Consider the following 19,403-nt stretch of genomic DNA (forward strand, 5'->3'; position numbering starts at 1 on the left):
GCGTCAGTGTATCTGACCGATGGGCATCAGTGTATCTGACCGATGGGCATCAGTGTATCCGACCAATGGGCATCAGTGTATCTGACCGATGGGTGTCAGTGTATCTGACCGATGGGCATCAGTGTATCTGACCGATGGGCATCAGTGTATCCGATCAATGGGCATCAGTGTATCCGACCAATGGGCATCGGTGTATCTGACCAATGGGCATCAGTGTATCTGACCAATGGGCATCAGTGTATTCGACTAATGGGCATCAGTGTATCTGATCAATGGCCATCAGTGTGTCTGACCAATGGGCATCGGTGTATCTGACCAATGGGCATCAGTGTATTCGACTAATGGGCATCAGTATATCTGATCAATGGGCATCAGTGTGTCTGACCAATGGGCATCAGTGTATCCGACCAATGGGCATCAGTGTATTCGACTAATGGGCATCAGTGTATCTGACCAATGGGCATCAGTGTATTCGACTAATGGGCATCAGTGTATCTGACCAATGGGTGTCAGTGTATCTGACCAATGGGTGTCAGTGTATCTGACAGATGGGTGTCAGTGTATCTGACCGATGGGTGTCAGTGTATCTGACAAATGGGCATCAGTGTATCCGACCAATGGGCATCAGTGTATCCGACCAATGGGCATCAGTGTATCTGACCAATGGGCATCAGTGTATCTGACCAATGGGCATAAGTGTATCCGACTAATGGGCATCAGTGTATCTGACCAATGGGCATCAGTGTATTCGACTAATGGACATCAGTGTATCTGATCAATGGCCATCAGTGTGTCTGACCAATGGGCATCAGTGTATCTGACCAATGGGCATCAGTGTATCTGACCAATGGGCATCAGTGTATTCAACCAATGGGCATCAGTATATCTGACCAATGGGTGTCAGTGTATCTGACCAATGGGCATCAGTGTATCTGACCAATGGGCATCAGTGTATCTGACCAATGGGCATCAGTGTATCTGATCAATGGGCATCAGTGTATCTGACCAATGGGCATCAGTGTATCTGACCAATAGGCATCAATGTATCTGAACAATAGGCATCAGTGTATTCGACTAATGGGCATCAGTGTATCTGACCGATGGGCATCAGTGTATCTGAACAATGGGCATCAGTGTATCTGAACAATGGGCATCAGTGTATTCAACTAATGGGCATCAGTGTATCTGACCAATATGAATCAGTGTTTCTGACCAATGGGTATCAGTGTGTCTGACCAATGGGCATCAGTTTATTCGACTAATGGGCATCAGTGTATCCGACTAATGGGCATCAGTGTATCTGACCAATGGGTGTCAGTGTATCTGACTAATGGGCATCAGTGTGTCTGACCAATGGGCATCAGTGTATCTGACCAATGGGCATCAGTGTATCTGACTAATGGGCATCAGTGTATCCGACCAATGGGTGTCAGTGTATCCAATCACTAGTGCTCTGACCAATGGGCATCAGTGTATTCGACTAATGGGCATCAGTGTATCCGACTAATGGGCATCAGTGTATCTGACCAATGGGCATCAGTGTATCTGACCAATGGGCATCAGTGTATCTGACCGATGGGCATCAGTGTATCTGACCGATGGGTGTCAGTGTATCTGACAGATGGGTGTCAGTGTATCTGACCGATGGGTGTCTGTGTATCTGACCGATGGGTGTCAGTGTATCGGACCAATGGGCATCAGTGTATCCGACCAATGGGTGTCAGTGTATCTGACCAATGGGCATCAGTGTATCCCAATACTAATATCCATTTAGTTGACAGGTATGTAAATCTCGTTGTCTGCTAATTTCAGCAAAAAGCATTAAAGTGATGATGAAAACGGTTTAATCAAGCTAGTGTAGGTTTAACAACATCAAGTATTGTTTGCATGAATAGCCTAATGTGTCCGCAGTTACACTATGAAATCAAATCTTGGATCCTTGCCAGCCACTTTAAACAAAATTGAATTTAGTAGTGCAGTTAACTGGGGGAGGTTTCTGTAAAAAGGAAATTAAAACGGTTTTGTTTTCTAGGAATGCCGATATATATATATGCTTGATTCCGGATAAATAATTTGGGTGAAAAACGTTTCCTTCTCAAGCATTTCTTGTTGCTATGGCAGCAAAATCGTAATTGGAAAGTCTGTACATAGTGAGGGAACAAGTGAAAATTAAACCACAATCTCAATCTAATAAGAAAATGTGGTTACAGCTGAAACGGATCCAGATTGTAACCACAGAAGCATGTTGCATACCTTGCAAGCAACTGAAACAAACTGCAGTTGTGTATTTGTTTCATCAAAATGTTGCGGAGTTTGTGCCAAAATATATTATAATTTCTTTGACTTTTCCCTAACTTAGTAATGCAATCGATGCATAAAAAAACATTCTGCTGTTCTTCAGTAGAAACATAAGAAACGATTCTCACAGCTTCTTCCTATCCCAAATCTACACAATCTAATCACTCTCATCTTCCCATCACCAACCTAATCTTACATCTTCCTATCACCAATCCAACATTCCCTCTTCCTATCACCAATCTAACCTTCCCTCTTCCTATCACCAATCTAACCTTCCCTCTTCCTGTCACCAATCTAACCTTCCCTCTTCCTGTCACCAATCTAACATTCCCTCTTCCTATCACCAATCTAACCTTCCCTCTTCCTATCGCCAATCCAACATTCCCTCTTCCTGTCACCAATCTAACCTTCCCTATTCCTGTCACCAATCTAACCTTCCCTCTTCCTATCAACAATCCAACATTCCCTCTTCCTATCACCAATCTAACCTTCCCTCTTCCTGTCACCAATCTAACTTTCCCTCTTCTGATCACCAATCTAAGCTTCCCTCTTCCTATCAACAATCCAATATTCCCTCTTCCTATCACCAATCTAACCTTCCCTCTTCCTATCACCAATCTAACTTTCCCTCTTCTGATCACCAATCTAACCTTCCCTCTTCCTATCAACAATCCAATATTCCCTCTTCCTATCACCAATCTAACCTTCCCTCTTCCTATCACCAATCTACCTTTCCCTCTTCTGATCACCAATCTAACCTTCCCTCTTCCTATCAACAATCCAATATTCCCTCTTCCTATCACCAATCTAACATTCCCTCTTCCTATCACCAATCTAACCTTCCCTCTTCCTGTCACCAATCTAACCTTCCCTCTTCTTATCACCAATCTAACATTCCCTCTTCCTGTCACCAATCTAACATTCCCTCTTCCTGTCACAAATCTAACCTTCCCTCTTCCTATCACCAATCTAACCTTCCTCTTCCTATCACCAATCTAACCTACCCTCTTCCTGTCACCAATCTAACATTCCCTCTTCCTGTCACCAATCTAACCTACCCTCTTCCTGTCACCAATCTAACCTTCCCTCTTCCCATCACCAATCTAACCTACCCTCTTCCTGTCACCAATCTAACCTACCCTCTTCCTGTCACCAATCTAACCTACCCTCTTCCCATCACCAATCTAACCTACCCTCTTCCTGTCACCAATCTAACCTACCCTCTTCCTGTCACCAATCTAACATTCCCTCTTCCTGTCACCAATCTAACATTACCTCTTCCTGTCACCAATCTAACATTCCCTCTTCCTGTCACCAATCTAACATTCCCTCTTCCTGTCACCAATCTAGCATTCCCTCTTCCTGTCACCAATCTAACATTCCCTCTTCCTGTCACCAATCTAACATTCCCTCTTCCTATAACCAATCTAACATTCCCTCTTCCTGTCACCAATCTAACATTCCCTCTTCCTATCACCAATCTAACCTTCCCTCTTCCTATCACCAATCTAACATTCCCTCTTCCTATCACCAATCTAACCCACCCTCTTCTTATCACCAATCTAACATTCCCTCTTCCTGTCACCAATCTAACCTTCCCTCTTCCTGTCACCAATCTAACCTACCCTCTTCCTGTCACCAATCTAACATTCCCTCTTCCTGTCACCAATCTAACCTACCCTCTTCTTATCACCAATCTAACCTACCCTCTTCCTGTCACCAATCTAACATTCCCTCTTCCTGTCACCAATCTAACCTACCCTCTTCTTATCACCAATCTAACCTACCCTCTTCCTGTCACCAATCTAACATTCCCTCTTCCTGTCACCGATCTAACCTTTCCTCTTCCTATCACCAATCTAACCTTCCCTCTTCCCATCACCAATCCAACATTCCCTCTTCCTGTCACCAATCTAACATTTTTTTCTTTTTGTCTCTTTTTTTTCTGCCAAATTACTATATATATGACTCTCGGGGGTTTCCTTTTTTCCAGTTATATTTTTGAAATGCAAATAATTTAATTCCTATGGCAATCATTGCAAAACCATACACAAACATTTTGTTTTATCATTCATCTTACATTCAAATGTTTGTGATACACTTTTCTGTTTACTTTGTTAGACAAACTTCAAAATGTTCAATATGTATTTTTTCTAAACAAATTTAAATATAGACGATTACCTGACACTATTCAACTTTTAAAAACTTACAAAGCAAATTTTGCTACCACTGCCAAGAAAACTTTCCTAGGCCACACACTGATCGCATACCAAGCTCCATGTCAACAAATTAAAATCTCACTCTCATTGAGTTTCAATACTATCTGAAAAATGTGCTGCACTGGGAAGGGGAGAAGAGGAAGGGGAGGAGTTGTGGGTGTGTGGCAGGCAGGTGACAGCATCCTTTTATCACAAAATACTACAAAGAAATGTTGGAAATGGAAACAAATACTCTGCAGAAACTTGTAGATTGGCTGACTTCTCTAGATATACCGACAGGTTAGCTTAGTTAGGTTACACCGTAGAAAGTTTAAATTTCCTTTCTCAACATTTTATATTGTTTGATACTAAATTCTATTATGTAGAGATGTCTCTGGGTTTTTTTCCTATAAAATATAAATGTGGAGAAACATTGACTCAACCTCTCGCTTTGATACTTCTGAGTACCTAAGTAAGCTCACCTGAGCTGTCCCATACTGAATACAGAACATCTCAGCAACTTTAATCAGGGAAACAGCAAAAATGATGGAGGCGTGCATTTTGTATCCTCCACATCTGCCGTTGGGAGTGTAACATAACAACTCTTCCTCATTGTATAATGCAGCAGATACAAAGCAAGGAAAAAACTAAAGAAAAACCCCCAAAAACACTCACAGTGCATTGACTATACACACCAGCAACATGTGGGGTTCTCCACAAAGAATCCATGTCATTGTGAAAGCTACAGCATTTTTGTCCAGATTACATAATCAGAGCCTCACCTTAGCATTGTAGTTTTGCTTGTCAGAGTATTAATCTATGTTTCCCCCTTAACGCAAGGTTAAAGGTCATACGATCTGTAGATTCTCTGGTCGAGTTTAGAACCTGCACATTCTCTCCATGCCAGTGAGGAAAGGATCCACTCTGGGAAAATAAATAAACACCGGTGACTGTTTAATCTGTTTAATTTCTACTTTTGTCAAAATCTTTAATTTTTTAACTTTTACTGTTAATTTGGCTCATTCTAAAGCATCCTTTTCCAAAAATAAATAAACACGAACGGAAGTGTTTACAACCTGTTTCTTTTCTATTTTTATCAATTTCTTTTAAATTTAGGTTTTGTGTACACTTCATTAAATCCGGGGCATGTATCGAGGAGAATGTTCTGGACAGGTGGTCTCCATATCACAATCAGTACTGTACACAAAAGTTTCCATTTAAAACATGTGTGCTGATTTTGTACTCTCACATCAACTGACATTTCAGGATACCTTAAAATACCAACATTTTGGTTTGATTTTGAAATTGATCAGATTGAAAAAATAATTAAGATAATTTAAGCATGAAACTTCCATCAAAATATTTGTACCCTTAAATCAAATTCATTATATCTTAATGAATAAAAGTAATAACTTTATAACCTTCTATAGATAACAATGATGAGATAAAACAGCTGATAGTATAAAACAGTGTACAGTGAAAGTGACATCACCGACACCAGTGTACAGTTTACAATGACATCACTGACACCAGTGTACAGTTTACAATGACATCACTGACACCAGTGTACAGTTGACAATGACATCACTGACACCAGTGTACAGTTAACAATGACATCACTGACACCAGTGTACAGTTTACAATGACATCACTGACACCAGTGTACAGTTAACAATGACATCACTGACACCAGTGGACAGTTTACAATGACATCACAGACACCAGTGTACAGTTTACAATGACATCACAGACACCAGTGTACAGTTTTTAATGACATCACACACACCAGTGTACAGTTTTCAATGACATCACACACACCAGTGTATAGTTTACAATGACATCACACACACCAGTGTACAGTTGACAATGACATCACTGACACCAGTGTACAGTTGACAATGACATCACTGACACCAGTGTACAGTTTACAATGACATCACTGACACCAGTGTACAGTTTACAATGACATCACTGACACCAGTGTACTGTTAACAATGACATCACTGACACCAGTGTAGTTAACAATGACATCACTGACATCAGTGTACAGTTAACAATGACATCACTGACACCAGTGTACAGTTTACAATAACATCACAGACACCAGTGTACAGTTAACAATGACATCACAGACACCAGTGTACAGTTTACAATGACATCACTGACACCAGTGGACAGTTAACAATGACATCACTGACAACAATGTACAGTTTACAATGACATCACAGACACCAGTGGACAGTTAACAATGACATCACAGACACCAGTGTACAGTTTACAATGACATCACTGACACCAGTGTACAGTTTACAATGACATCACTGACACCAGTGTTTTGTTTACAATGACATCACAGACACCAGTGGACAGTTAACAATGACATCACTGACACCAGTGTACTGTTAACAATGACATCACTGACACCAGTGGACAGTTGACAATGACATCACTGACACCAGTGTTCTGTTTACAATGACATCACTGACACCAGTGTACAGTTTACAATGACATCACTGACACCAGTGTACAGTTAACAATGACTTCACTGTTGGTTTTATCATAAATCTTAATTGTTTTATGAGAATCGATGCATTTGATGTTGAGAAGTGTGTAAAGAATGCCAAGACCAATATCTTATTGTTAAAATGATTTGAAAGAAGAAAAACAAAACTGTGAGTCTGATCAATGGAAGGACATTAGGATTTAGATTGAACTGCCAGCTACTAAAACATACACAGTTCCTTCTGTTTTACTGAAAGAACATACTTCTATAAAGCCATCACATATTGACCAGACGAATCAAAGACTAGACTGGTGCCTTACAGAAGCTTAGCAAGAACTGCTCATGGGCAAGAGTTTCAATGATACACTAGGGAATTGTTAAGTTTGGTTATCAGATCGGATTCGAAATTCCAGAAAGCATTGAAGGAAGCAGTAGCTAATAGTACAAAGATCCAGGAAGTAGAATTCCAGCAGGAGAAAAAATGAAATCATAGGAAAATGTGAAGCTACCTTGTCAGTAAAAAAGTATGATGTGAAGTATTATAAAAAGGGACAAATCAAAACGACATGTCACAGTAACAGGGCAGACAGTAAACCAAGAGGTAAAGGTGTCATAGAGGGACAGTTAACCCAGAGGTAAAGGTGTCATACACAGACAGTAAACCCAGAGGTAAAGGTGTCGTACACAGACAGTAAACCCAGAGGTAAAGGTGTCGTAGAGGGACAGTAAACCCAGAGGTAAAGGTGTCGTACACAGACAGTAAACCCAGAGGTAAAGGTGTTGTAGACAGACAGTAAACCCAGAGGTAAAGGTGTCATACACAGACAGTAAACCCAGAGGTAAAGGTGTCGTAGACAGACAGTAAACCCAGAGGTAAAGGTGTCGTACACGGACAGTAAACCCAGAGGTAAAGGTGTCGTACACGGACAGTAAACCCAGAGGTAAAGGTGTCGTACACAGACAGTAAACCCAGAGGTAAAGGTGTCGTACACAGACAGTAAACCCAGAGGTAAAGGTGTCGTACACAGACAGTAAACCCAGAGGTAAAGGTGTCGTACACAGACAGTAAACCCAGAGGTAAAGGTGTCGTACACAGACAGTAAACCCAGAGGTAAAGGTGTCGTACACAGAGTACATGAGGATGAAGGAGATGACATTGAGCTTACACAATCACCACAGACACATGATCATGGATCCAGAGGCAGGAGAGCAGAGGCAGGAGATCATAGGCAGAAGAGTGGAGGCTAAAGAGTGGATGGAGAAGAGTAGAGGCAAGAGAGTGAAGGCAGGAGAGTGGAGGCAGGAGAGTGGAGGCAGGAGAGTGGAGGCAAGAGAGTGGAGGCAGGAGAGTGGAGGCAGGAGAGTGGAGGCAAGAGAGTGGAGGCAGGAGAGTGGAGGCAGGAGAGTGGATGGAGAAGAGTGGAGGCAGGAGAGTGGAGGCAGGAGAGTGGAGGCAAGAGAGTGGAGGCAGGAGAGTGGAGGCAGGAGAGTGGATGGAGAAGAGTGGAGGCAGGAGAGTGGAGGCAGGAGAGTGGAGGCAAGAGAGTGAAGGCAGGAGAGTGGAGGCAGGAGAGTGGAGGCAAGAGAGTGGAGGCAGGAGAGTGGAGGCAGGAGAGTGGATGGAGAAGAGTGGAGGCAGGAGAGTGGAGGCAGGAGAGTGGATGGAGAAGAGTTGAGGCAGGAGAGTGGAGACAGGAGATTGTAGACAGAAGAGTGGATGGAGAAGAGTGGATGCAGGAGATTGTAGACAGACGAGTGAAGACAGGAGAGTTGAGACAGAAATTGCAGACAGAAGAGTAAAGGCAGGGGATTTTAAAAAGGAGAGTGGAGGCAGAAGATAGTAGGCAGAAGAGTGGAGGCAGGAGATAGTAGACAGAAGAGTGGAGGCAGAAGATAGTAGACAGAAGAGTGGAGGCAGAAGAGTGGATGGAGAAGAGTGACACCTTGTAGATAAAATAAAAGAATATGAGAACTGTCTGTGGAGACAGAATCATTCAGCTTGTTTATCAACAAATCTACAAAAGATACACTTGTCCAAAGGAAAAGCTCCCTGAGGCAGCCCAAGACCTAATAAGGGGAGAAATACTCAGCTATGTGTCATTCAGCTGAACAGCTGTGGTACAAATGAAGACCCTTTATTAGGTAGAGACTGGTGGCATGCTTTTTGGCTAAAACAGACTAAAACCAAAGCTATTTTGGTAGGTAATGGCTTTCTGAAGGCAATACAAACAAAAAATTTACGAATGAGCTTAGAAAATTGCAGGAAATAACCACTACCATCATGGTTGCCTACCCAAAATTTGGCAATGCACCAGTCTTGTTCAATGTGTCTCTAAGGAAAAAAATTTGAGAGGCTTGGCAGGCTTGGCCAGCTGATGATATGACTAAAGTGGCGGTCAATCTGGTCATGGATGCAGACCCATATCCTGTACCTAAAATTGACACCTATGCTAGCCTTAATCTTCAATGGATATCAGATATTCAGACCATGTCCTCAATTTTGAAGAATGTCTTGATACAGTTGATTAGCTGGTTAACAATTATCCACCAGTCAAGAAGTTTTTCCCCTAGCCATAAAGATATTTATGCCAGTTTGAATATTGTACATTTTACTTATCATTTGTGACTTGAGACCTTATTTGTTTGCGACCTTTACCCTATTTTCCTTGTTGACCTTTGCCCTTTACAGACTTGAAAGTGTTGTTTACTACCTTGTGGAGTTCATATACGATCTGTAAAAGTTGAATATTGACTTTTTAATCAACCCTTACAAAACTTCTGCATGCCTCCAGTTGATAGAAACACACAAATTTTAACCCAAAATTGCAGATTAAAATTGTGTATGTTCCCCAATTTCAAATATCTGTATTGATTTGCTATTAAGTATGGCTACTGATATGCAAATGAAGTTGAGGGCTTAACTCGACAGCCAGGAGATTTAAGTTTGTGTCATGTTTGAAGTATGTTCCAGCATTATTCAAAGTTAAACTTGTCTATGTATGCCAGAATCATTAGTTACCAGATTTCCGTTGTCTTACGAAGGGAATATGGATGAGCGCGCTCAGAGAGTGATCTATATCTAGGGTGCTTTCAGTGCCATCTATCTACTATTTTTTTCCCAAATGCGCCGTTGTCAATTTTTTTCCATCTCATTATGTTTTCAGGGTTGGGTGTTGACGGACGAGGCCCTAGCACCATGAAATACCATGCTTTGTGGTATTTATAGGCTTTCCTCCTTTTATGGCACTAAATATCACTCCTTTCTCTAAAGGATTTTTGGTTATTTTTTTTCTTCAGTAAAAGATAACATGGCCTACATGTATGTAGGAGGATTTAGTACATCCAAGGCTCTCATTAGAAAAGTAATCAAGTTCATTTCAAGGAAATCACCATCAGACTGTTTTCTGTTTTGTCTTTTTGTACATTCTATAAAATTAACTTCATCTCACATTTCGCTATGATCATTAAACGTTTTAAAATTCCTCAGGAAGATCGCTATATCAAACAGCATTTTCAGATTGGATCCCAGAGGGATCCTCACGGAGATCATTGAATGACCTCTATTGGTTATATGTAAGACTTACCTTTTCTCTACTTTCCCCTTTTCCTTTTTTCTCTACTTTCCCCTTTTCCTTTTAATTATTTAATAACAAGGAGAACCTATATGAAATCTCAGATATGTCTCAGACAAACACAAACTTGAAAATCAAAGATGGCTGCTTGTTGACTATTTTGTTTTCAAATCAAACTCAAAATTAAATTTAGGGACGAAAGGAAACCTCAACATGAAGTTTGAGAAATATCATTCCAGTAATTCTGAAGCAATTAGTGATAGCAAACTTCATCTGTCAAAATCCGAGATGGCCAACACCTGTCAGCTGTTTTGTTTCTAATCAGTCTCCAAATTCAATACAACTAGACACCAAGGTGAACCAACGTACAAAATGTAAGAAAGATCCATGAAGTACTTTCTGAGTTAATCATTAAAATTAAAAAAGGCCATCTTTTAATCTGTCTCAAAATTTAACATACACAATGAGGGAACAATTCAAGGGGATCCTATATATGAAATTTGAGAAATAATAGTCAAGTAATTTCTGAGAAATAGGGGTTACAAACTTCAACCTGTCCAAATCAAACTAGCAGACTCTTGGCTATTGAGTTTTTCTATCAGTCCCATAATTCAATATCACAATTGTGAGACATATGGACATTTGTCAGACATAAGGTCACATTTATCAGATATAAGGTCACATTGGTCAGACATAAGGTGACATTTATCAGATATAAGGTCACATTAATCAGATATAATGTCACATTTGTCGTCAGACATAAGGTCACATTTATCAGATATAAGGTCACATTTATCAGACATAAGGTCACATTTATCAGACATAAGGTCACATTTGTCAGACATAAGGTCACATTTATCAGACATAAGGTCACATTTATCAGACATAAGGTCACATTTGTCAGACATAAGGTCACATTTGTCGTCAGACATAAGGTCACATTTATCAGACATAAGGTCACATTTATCAGACATAAGATCACATGTATCAGATGTAAGGTCATATAAAGACATAAGATCACATTTTCAGATTTTGATTTAACTTTGATTTCTAATCTGTACAATATCAAGTTCAACGAAATAAAAATGAAAGCTCAGCATTAATTGTAACAATAGTTATGTAAAACTGATAAATAAGCCATTTCAGCAAAATTTTCTATTACTGCAACTTAACATTTTCATGGAAATTTTGACCTAATTCTGTAAATTGAAAACTGATGATGCCATGGAAATAGATGATATTGAACATCAGTTTTGCTGGAAGCCTGGAGGTACGGAGCCTGAAATCTGTAAAGTATGCATGTTGGATGAGCAATATCCTAGCCATCAGTTTAAATCTTACCTAATACATGTACAGAGTAATGTAACAGATGGACTGGACCGAGGACTGTTAACTGATCAATGGAGTGTCAAATGGACTCATGTAATGGCTGAACTGGCCCAGAAGATCCTTGGAATGTAAGATGACCAGTGTAACAGCAGGACTGGTCTAGGGGATATTCAACTGAACTTTGTTGATGGAACACTTTACCAGCTGGACTGGACTAGAGACCTTCAAATTATCCTTGGATAGTTGGATGGACCAGTATGAGCTGAACTAGACCAGGAGGTGTTGATCTCATCATTCAATTGTAAGATGGATCAGTATAACAGCTGGACTGGACCAGGCTACCTTGAATTACTCCTTGGAATGTAAGATGGACCAATGTAATGATTGAACTGAAGCATGAGACCTTACAGACCCTTGGATTGCAAAAATCACAAAGGGAGGTTTTCATATGATAGTATCTGCCTGATGACTTTGGAAAATAGGAATACAAAATCATCCCTATCACATTCCAAAATGATTTGCAGTTTAGTTACTATGTGATCCTGTGAAAGATTAAAAAAATTAATATACACAACTAAGGATAAAGCGTAATGAACTTCTGGTATTTAGGAAATGCATCACAAGTACTTTGTGAGGAAAATAATTTCAGATTTCAAATGTCAAAGTGAAACATATTTCGCTCATCTGGATATGGCAGTAATATGTCGAAACATTTCTAAGGAAGGAAAAAGAATTTAAAGAATTTCCTGTAGTTATAATTGGGCTCCACCCCTCAGGCCCACCGTTTATATAAAGTTGGCTCCTTCACACAAGGATGCCTCAACCAAATCCTGTCATTCTTTGGAGGAAGGAATTTAAAAGATTTCTTATATATCCCCTAGCCCACCTTTCACCTTTCATACAAATAAGTTTCCCTACATCCAAGGATGCTTTGACCACATATGGACAAGATCCTTTCAATCTTACAGAGGAAGAATCATTTTAATCAATTAGGTGCATATTTCCCCTGTTGGGTCCCACCCCTCAGGTCCCTGGGTGGTCAGGCTCACTGTTTATATCAAAGTTGTTTCTCTTTATCAAAGGATGCTCCATACCAAATTTGGTTGAAATCTGCTCAATAGTTCATGACTAGTAGTGTTAAGTTGACAGACAACAGATGCAGGATGACGAAAGCTGCACCATGGCATAAGCTCACCAGTCCTTCGGTCCAGCTGGTGTCCTAAAAGTATTAATGTATACTTGTCAGCCATCTTGTTGCAACAATGAGAAATCTATTTGTCAACTTTCAGAAGGATTCATGCCATATTTGATAAGAAATACTGATAACAAATTTCAACTTTCAAAATCGAAGATGGCTAATAGACAGTTAAAAAATCAAAAATTCACTATTAGAGCCAAGAAGAACCCACATACAAAATATGATTAAAATCCTTTTGAGGATAGTGCAAACACTTTGACTCTACAAATCGAATAAAGCTACCTGGTCACCACCTTGTCATTTCAGTTAATCTCAAAATTACAATTATCAACGAAAGGAGCTTTGAATAAGTCCTATAATCAAATGGTAGTGGGCAAATATGTACTGAAGTCTATCTTGTAAACAATGTTCTGATCAGTATTGCTGAACACTTGGGATGTTTTACAACTTTGTTATAAATATACAACTTAGCGCAAGATAAGTGAAATGAGGGAAACAGTGTTGAAGCATAATCTGTGTCAGATAAACTAAGGGAAACAGTGTTGAAGCATAATCTGTGTCAGAGGGACTGAGGGAAACAGTGTTGAAGCATAATCTGTGTCAGAGGGACTGAGGGAAACAGTGTTGAAGCATAATCTGTGTCAGAGGGACTGAGGGAAACAGTGTTGAAGCATAATCTGTGTCAGAGGGACTGACGGAAACAGTGATAGAGAAACAGTGTTGAAGCATAATCTGTGTCAGATAAACTAAGGGAAACAGTGTTGAAGCATAATCTGTGTCAGATAAACTAAGGGAAACAGTGTTGAAGCATAATCTGTGTCAGATAAACTAAGGGAAACAGTGTTGAAGCATAATCTGTGTTATGTCTGTCAGATGAGCTAAGACAAATAAGTAAATATAAATGAATCCGATTTGAAAACAGTTGATTGATCATAATCTACCCATCTACTGAGCATTAAAGAGACATATATGGAAGGTAAAGAAATGATGGATGGTGTCAGATCAGATTTAAGGTGTGGTATGATATAGAGAATTACGACTTGTTATAAGTGTCAAGTTGATTTAAGTAACAATGAGATCAGTATCATGTTTTTGTTATTTTACATTATATTATGTATCATATGTGATTACTAGAATCGCTGTACAATCTTGTAAAATCTGGGTTTTTCTTTCTATTTCCTAATTTATAGAAGTAAAATTCTATTATGTATTCCATTTATAAATGTAAGGGCTGTCATTTCTGCATGGTTGTATTTTTACCATTTTTAAGGATACAATAAACTGTAAGAATAGATATATCAAGAGGATATTGTGCCCAGTACTGAATTATTTTATTGTTGTATGAAAGACTGATCTTTTTCTTTACTTTTCCTTTTTTCCCTTTCTTCTTAAAATATGCCAACAAGTAGAACACAGATACAAAGTCCAAGAAATATATAAAAGACCTTTCTGAGACATATTGATATAAATTTCAGCTGTCATAATCCAAAATGGCCTCCTGTTGGCCATTTTGATATCCAGATCGGACTTAAAACTATATGAGCACAACTAGGGGCTCAACTTGAAGAGAAACTTTCTCATCAAGTGTGAGAAATCTATTTTGGTACGTTTCAAGAAGTAGCAACCACAAGCATTGTTTATGGACAGTTGGACAATGGAGGGATGCAGGGTGATTTGAATGGCCCACCCTCTGATGAGGGGATGATTTAGATGGCCCACCCTCTGATGAGGGGGCGATTTGAATGGCCCACCCTCTGATGAGGGGTGATTTGAATGGCCCACCCTCTGATGACGGAGGGCTAAAAAATATTGACTGCTTGAAAGTAAAATCAACATACATACATAAACTTATGTTTTATCGCTGAAGAATTTTTTTTTTTTAGAACCTTTATAAAACTGTGGAAATTTGAACTGTCAATAAAACTCTTCACAGCACAGAATAATTCTCACAGCTTAATTGGACATGCTTCCTTCATCTGATGAGTTTTTACTCAAGTCTGTTTCAATACAGTTTTGAAATACTTATAAACATTGAAGGACTGCTTAATATTTTACTGTTTCATTTTAAAAAATATGCAAATATTGCTTGAGCATTAGACAACCTAGCTCTTTGAAAATAACTTTTTAAAAGAATTTTCAATGAACTGTATTTTTTTTTAAAAAGTAATTTAAAAAAAAAATGACAAAACCACATTAAAATAAGTATATCTGAACTTACTTTAAACTGTTTGGGTTAGTTTAATTGCTGCGATCTGGGATCTGTCCAACTTTATATTGAGCTTGAGCCAATACATGAAAAATGGCACAGGATTCAGAGATGGTAGATCCCCATCATCTTATCAGTCACAATCTTGAGCGCATGATACTGTCTAGCTGCTTTCCTTCTCTATACCACTTTTTTTCTTTAGGTACATTTCTTTGGCACAATTGATAATATTGAACACATTCATGGTTTTTTTTAAATAAGAGTGTTGATTTACAAAGTCATCTCATTTACTATTAATCAAGTTTATTTCCCCTTAATATATACAATATTTGTATACTGTTTATACACAACACAGCAAACAGTCCAGTGTCCAAGGATGTTACATGTCCAGTGTCCAAGGATGTTACATGTACAGTGTCCAAGGATGTTACATGTCCAGTGTCAAAGGATGTTACATGTCCAGTGTCCAAGGATGTTATATGTACAGTGTCCAAGGATGTTACATGTCCAGTGTCCAAGGATGTTACATGTCCAGTGTCCAAGGATGTTACATGTCCAGTGTCCAAGGATGTTACATGTCCAGTGTCCAAGGATGTTACAAGTCCAGTGTCCAAGGATGTTACATGTCCAGTGTCCAAGGATGTTACATGTCCAGTGTCCAAGGATGTTACATGTCCAGTGTCCAAGGATGTTACATGTCCAGTGTCAAAGGATGTTACATGTACAGTGTCCAAGGATGTTACAAGTCCAGTGTCCAAGGATGTTACATGTCCAGTGTCCAAGGATGTTACATGTCCAGTGTCCAAGGATGTTACATGTCCAGTGTCCAAGGATGTTACATGTCCAGTGTCCAAGGATGTTACATGTCCAGTGTCCAAGGATGTTACATGTCCAGTGTCCAAGGATGTTACATGTCCAGTGTCCAAGGATGTTACATGTCCAGTGTCCAAGGATGTTACATGCTCAGTGTCCAAGGATGTTACATGTATTTCAACATGATCAAACAATTTTTTTCAGCATTTCATTCAATCCGACAATTATACAAACTATACAATTGTTTTCAACTGTTGTCTTGCATAATTTTTGGTGTTCCTAATGTCTGTCCACTTTTAAGTGTGTAACCCCAAAACTTGAGTTTTGTTATATTGACATATGTAAAATCTACCCCCCCCCCCCCCCCCCCCCTTCAAGACAAATTATAACATGCCTTAAATCTTTAAACGATGTTCAACAAAGCAACATCTTCCTGAACAGGAAAATATTTGTCATTTTTTTGGACATTAATTCGAGGCCCAAGTAAAAAGAGAGGACATGATACAAGGTTTATTTATTTCGGACATGCACACAATCCCATGATATTTCACCTTCCTTTGAGTTCGCACTCTGCCAGAACACAAAATGCATATGCAATTCTGGAATGTTGTCAGGAAATTCTGGACAAAAAAAAAACAAAAAACATGATATGTTAAAACTCCCACATTTAACTGGTGTAGAACATATAACTGGTGTAGATTTATTTGTTTTTGATGGAAATGTGATCTCTGTGACGGTGGGTTACCACACACAGGCCTGGGAGGATTCCATTAGGTATGTAACACAGTGTCAGGCTCCCATATTTTACAATGGGCTTCGCTACAACACACAGAAGTCACTTCCTCCTGATGAAGACATCCTTTAAAAGGAAGATATTCTGACATATGACATCATTCTTTAATGTCTTCTTCCCAAACACATTTCTCAAAACAGTATTTGATGTGTTGTTATTCTAATAATGTGGGTTTTTCAAATTCCTGTCATGAAAGTTGTTCAGGAAAATATCACAAATTTGGAGTTTGTTGGTCTTTAGTATCATGACCTTTGAAGCGTGTGGAGGTCTAGTATCATGACCTATGATGTGTGTGGGGCTCTAGAATCATGACCTATGATGTGTGTGGGGCTCTAGTATCATGACCTATGAAGTGTGTGGGGCTCTAGTATCATGACCTATGATGTGTGCGGGACTCTAGTATCATGACCTATGATGTGTGTGGGGCTCTAGAATCATGACCTATGATGTGTGTGGGGCTCTAGAATCATGACCTATGATGTGTGTGGGGCTCTAGAATCATGACCTATGAAGTGTGTGGGGCTCTAGAATCATGACCTATGAAGTGTGTGGGACTCTAGAATCATGACCTATGAAGTGTGTGGGACTCTAGAATCATGACCTATGAAGTGTGTGGGACTCTAGAATCATGACCTATGAAGTGTGTGGGACTCTAGAATCATGACCTATGAAGTGTGTGGGACTCTAGAATCATGACCTATGAAGTGTGTGGGACTCTAGTATCATGACCTATGGAGTGTGTGGGGCTCTAGTATCATGACCTATGAAGTGTGTGGGACTCTAGAATCATGACCTATGATGTGTGTGGGGCTCTAGAATCATGACCTATGAAGTGTGTGGGGCTCTAGAATCATGACCTATGATGTGTGTGGGACTCTAGTATCATGACCTATGAAGTGTGTGGGACTCTAGTATCATGACCTATGAAGTGTGTGGGGCTCTAGTATCATGACCTATGAAGTGTGTGGGGCTCTAGTATCATGATCTATGGAGTGTGTGGGACTCTAGTATCATGACCTATGGAGTGTGTGGGGCTCTAGTATCCTGACCTATGAAGTGTGTGGGGCTCTAGAATCATGACCTATGAAGTGTGTGGGACTCTAGTATCATGATCTATGATGTGGGCTGGACTCTAGTATCATGACCTTTGAGGTGTGTGGGGCTCTAGTATCATGACCTATGAAGTGTGTTGGACTCTAGTATCATGACCTATGAAGTGTGGGACTCTAGAATCATGACCTATGATGTGGGTTGGACTCTAGTATCATGACATATGGAGTGTGTGGGGCTCTAGTATCATGATCTATGAAGTATGTGGGGCTCTAGTATCATGACCTATGAAGTGTGTGGGGCTCTAGAATCATGACCTATGAAGTGTGTGGGGCTCTAGTATCATGACCTATGAAGTGTGTGGGGCTCTAGAATCATGACCTATGAAGTGTGTGGGGCTCTAGTATCATGACCTATGGAGTGTGTGGGACTCTAGTATCATGACCTATGAAGTGTGCGGGACTCTAGTATCATGACCTATGGAGTGTATGGGGCTCTAGAATCATGACCTATGGAGTGTGTGGGGCTCTAGTATCATGACCTATGGAGTGTGTGGGACTCTAGTATCATGACCTATGAAGTGTGTGGGACTCTAGTATCATGACCTATGAAGTGTGCTGGACTCTAGTATCATGACCTATGAAGCGTGTGGGGCTCTAGTATCATGACCTATGAAGTGTGCTGGACTCTAGTATCATGACCTATGAAGTGTGTGGGACTCTAGTATCATGACCTATGACGTGTGCTGGACTCTAGTATCATGACCTATGAAGCGTGTGGGGCTCTAGTATCATGATCTTTGAAGTGTGTGGGGCTCTGGTATCATGACCTATGACGTGTGCTGGACTCTAGAATCATGACCTATGAAGTGTGTGGGGCTCTAGTATCATGATCTTTGAAGTGTGTGGGGCTCTGGTATCATGACCTATGACGTGTGCTGGACTCTAGAATCATGACCTATGAAGTGTGTGGGGCTCTAGTATCATGATCTTTGAAGTGTGTGGGGCTCTGGTATCATGACCTATGAAGTGTGTTGGGCTCTAGTATCATGATCTATGAAGTGTGTGGGGCTCTAGTATCATGACCTATGAAGTGTGTGGGACTCTAGTATCATGATCTATGAAGTGTGTGGGACTCTAGAGCATGACCTATGAAGTGTGCTGGACTCTAGTATCATGACCTATGAAGTGTGTGGGACTCTAGTATCATGACCTATGAAGTGTGCTGGACTCTAGTATCATGACCTATGAAGTGTGTGTAACTCTAGTATCATGACCTATGAAGTGTGCTGGACTCTAGTATCATGACCTATGGAGTGTGTGGGGCTCTAGTATCATGACCTATGAAGTGTGTGGGACTCTAGTATCATGACCTATGAAGTGTATGGGGCTCTAGTATCATGATCTATGAAGTGTGTGGGACTCTAGATCATGACCTATGAAG

General features: G+C 40.0%; 1 protein-coding gene across 1 annotated transcript; it reads left to right on the top strand.

Annotated features, from left to right (window-relative positions):
- Positions 1-2,198: 2,198 nt before the first annotated feature.
- LOC117341765 (anti-sigma-I factor RsgI2-like) lies at positions 2,199-3,297 on the top strand. Its single transcript, XM_033903632.1, has 2 exons — positions 2,199-2,244; positions 2,429-3,297. Exons 1-2 carry the CDS (start codon positions 2,199-2,201, stop codon positions 3,295-3,297), a joined length of 915 nt encoding a protein of 304 aa, XP_033759523.1.
- The last annotated feature ends 16,106 nt before the right edge of the window (positions 3,298-19,403 follow it).

The sequence above is a fragment of the Pecten maximus genome, chromosome 2 (assembly GCF_902652985.1).
Source record: "Pecten maximus chromosome 2, xPecMax1.1, whole genome shotgun sequence".
NCBI lineage: Eukaryota > Metazoa > Mollusca > Bivalvia > Pectinida > Pectinidae > Pecten > Pecten maximus.

Excerpts from the sequence above, each read along its gene's own strand:
- LOC117341765 (XM_033903632.1), top strand. The coding sequence starts at position 2,199 with ATGTGGTTACAGCTGAAACGGATCCAGATTGTAACCACAGAAGCAT. Across the intron at positions 2,245-2,428 it reads GATTGTAACCACAGAAGCAT|CTTCTTCCTATCCCAAATCT; the intron begins GTTGCATACCTT and ends CGATTCTCACAG.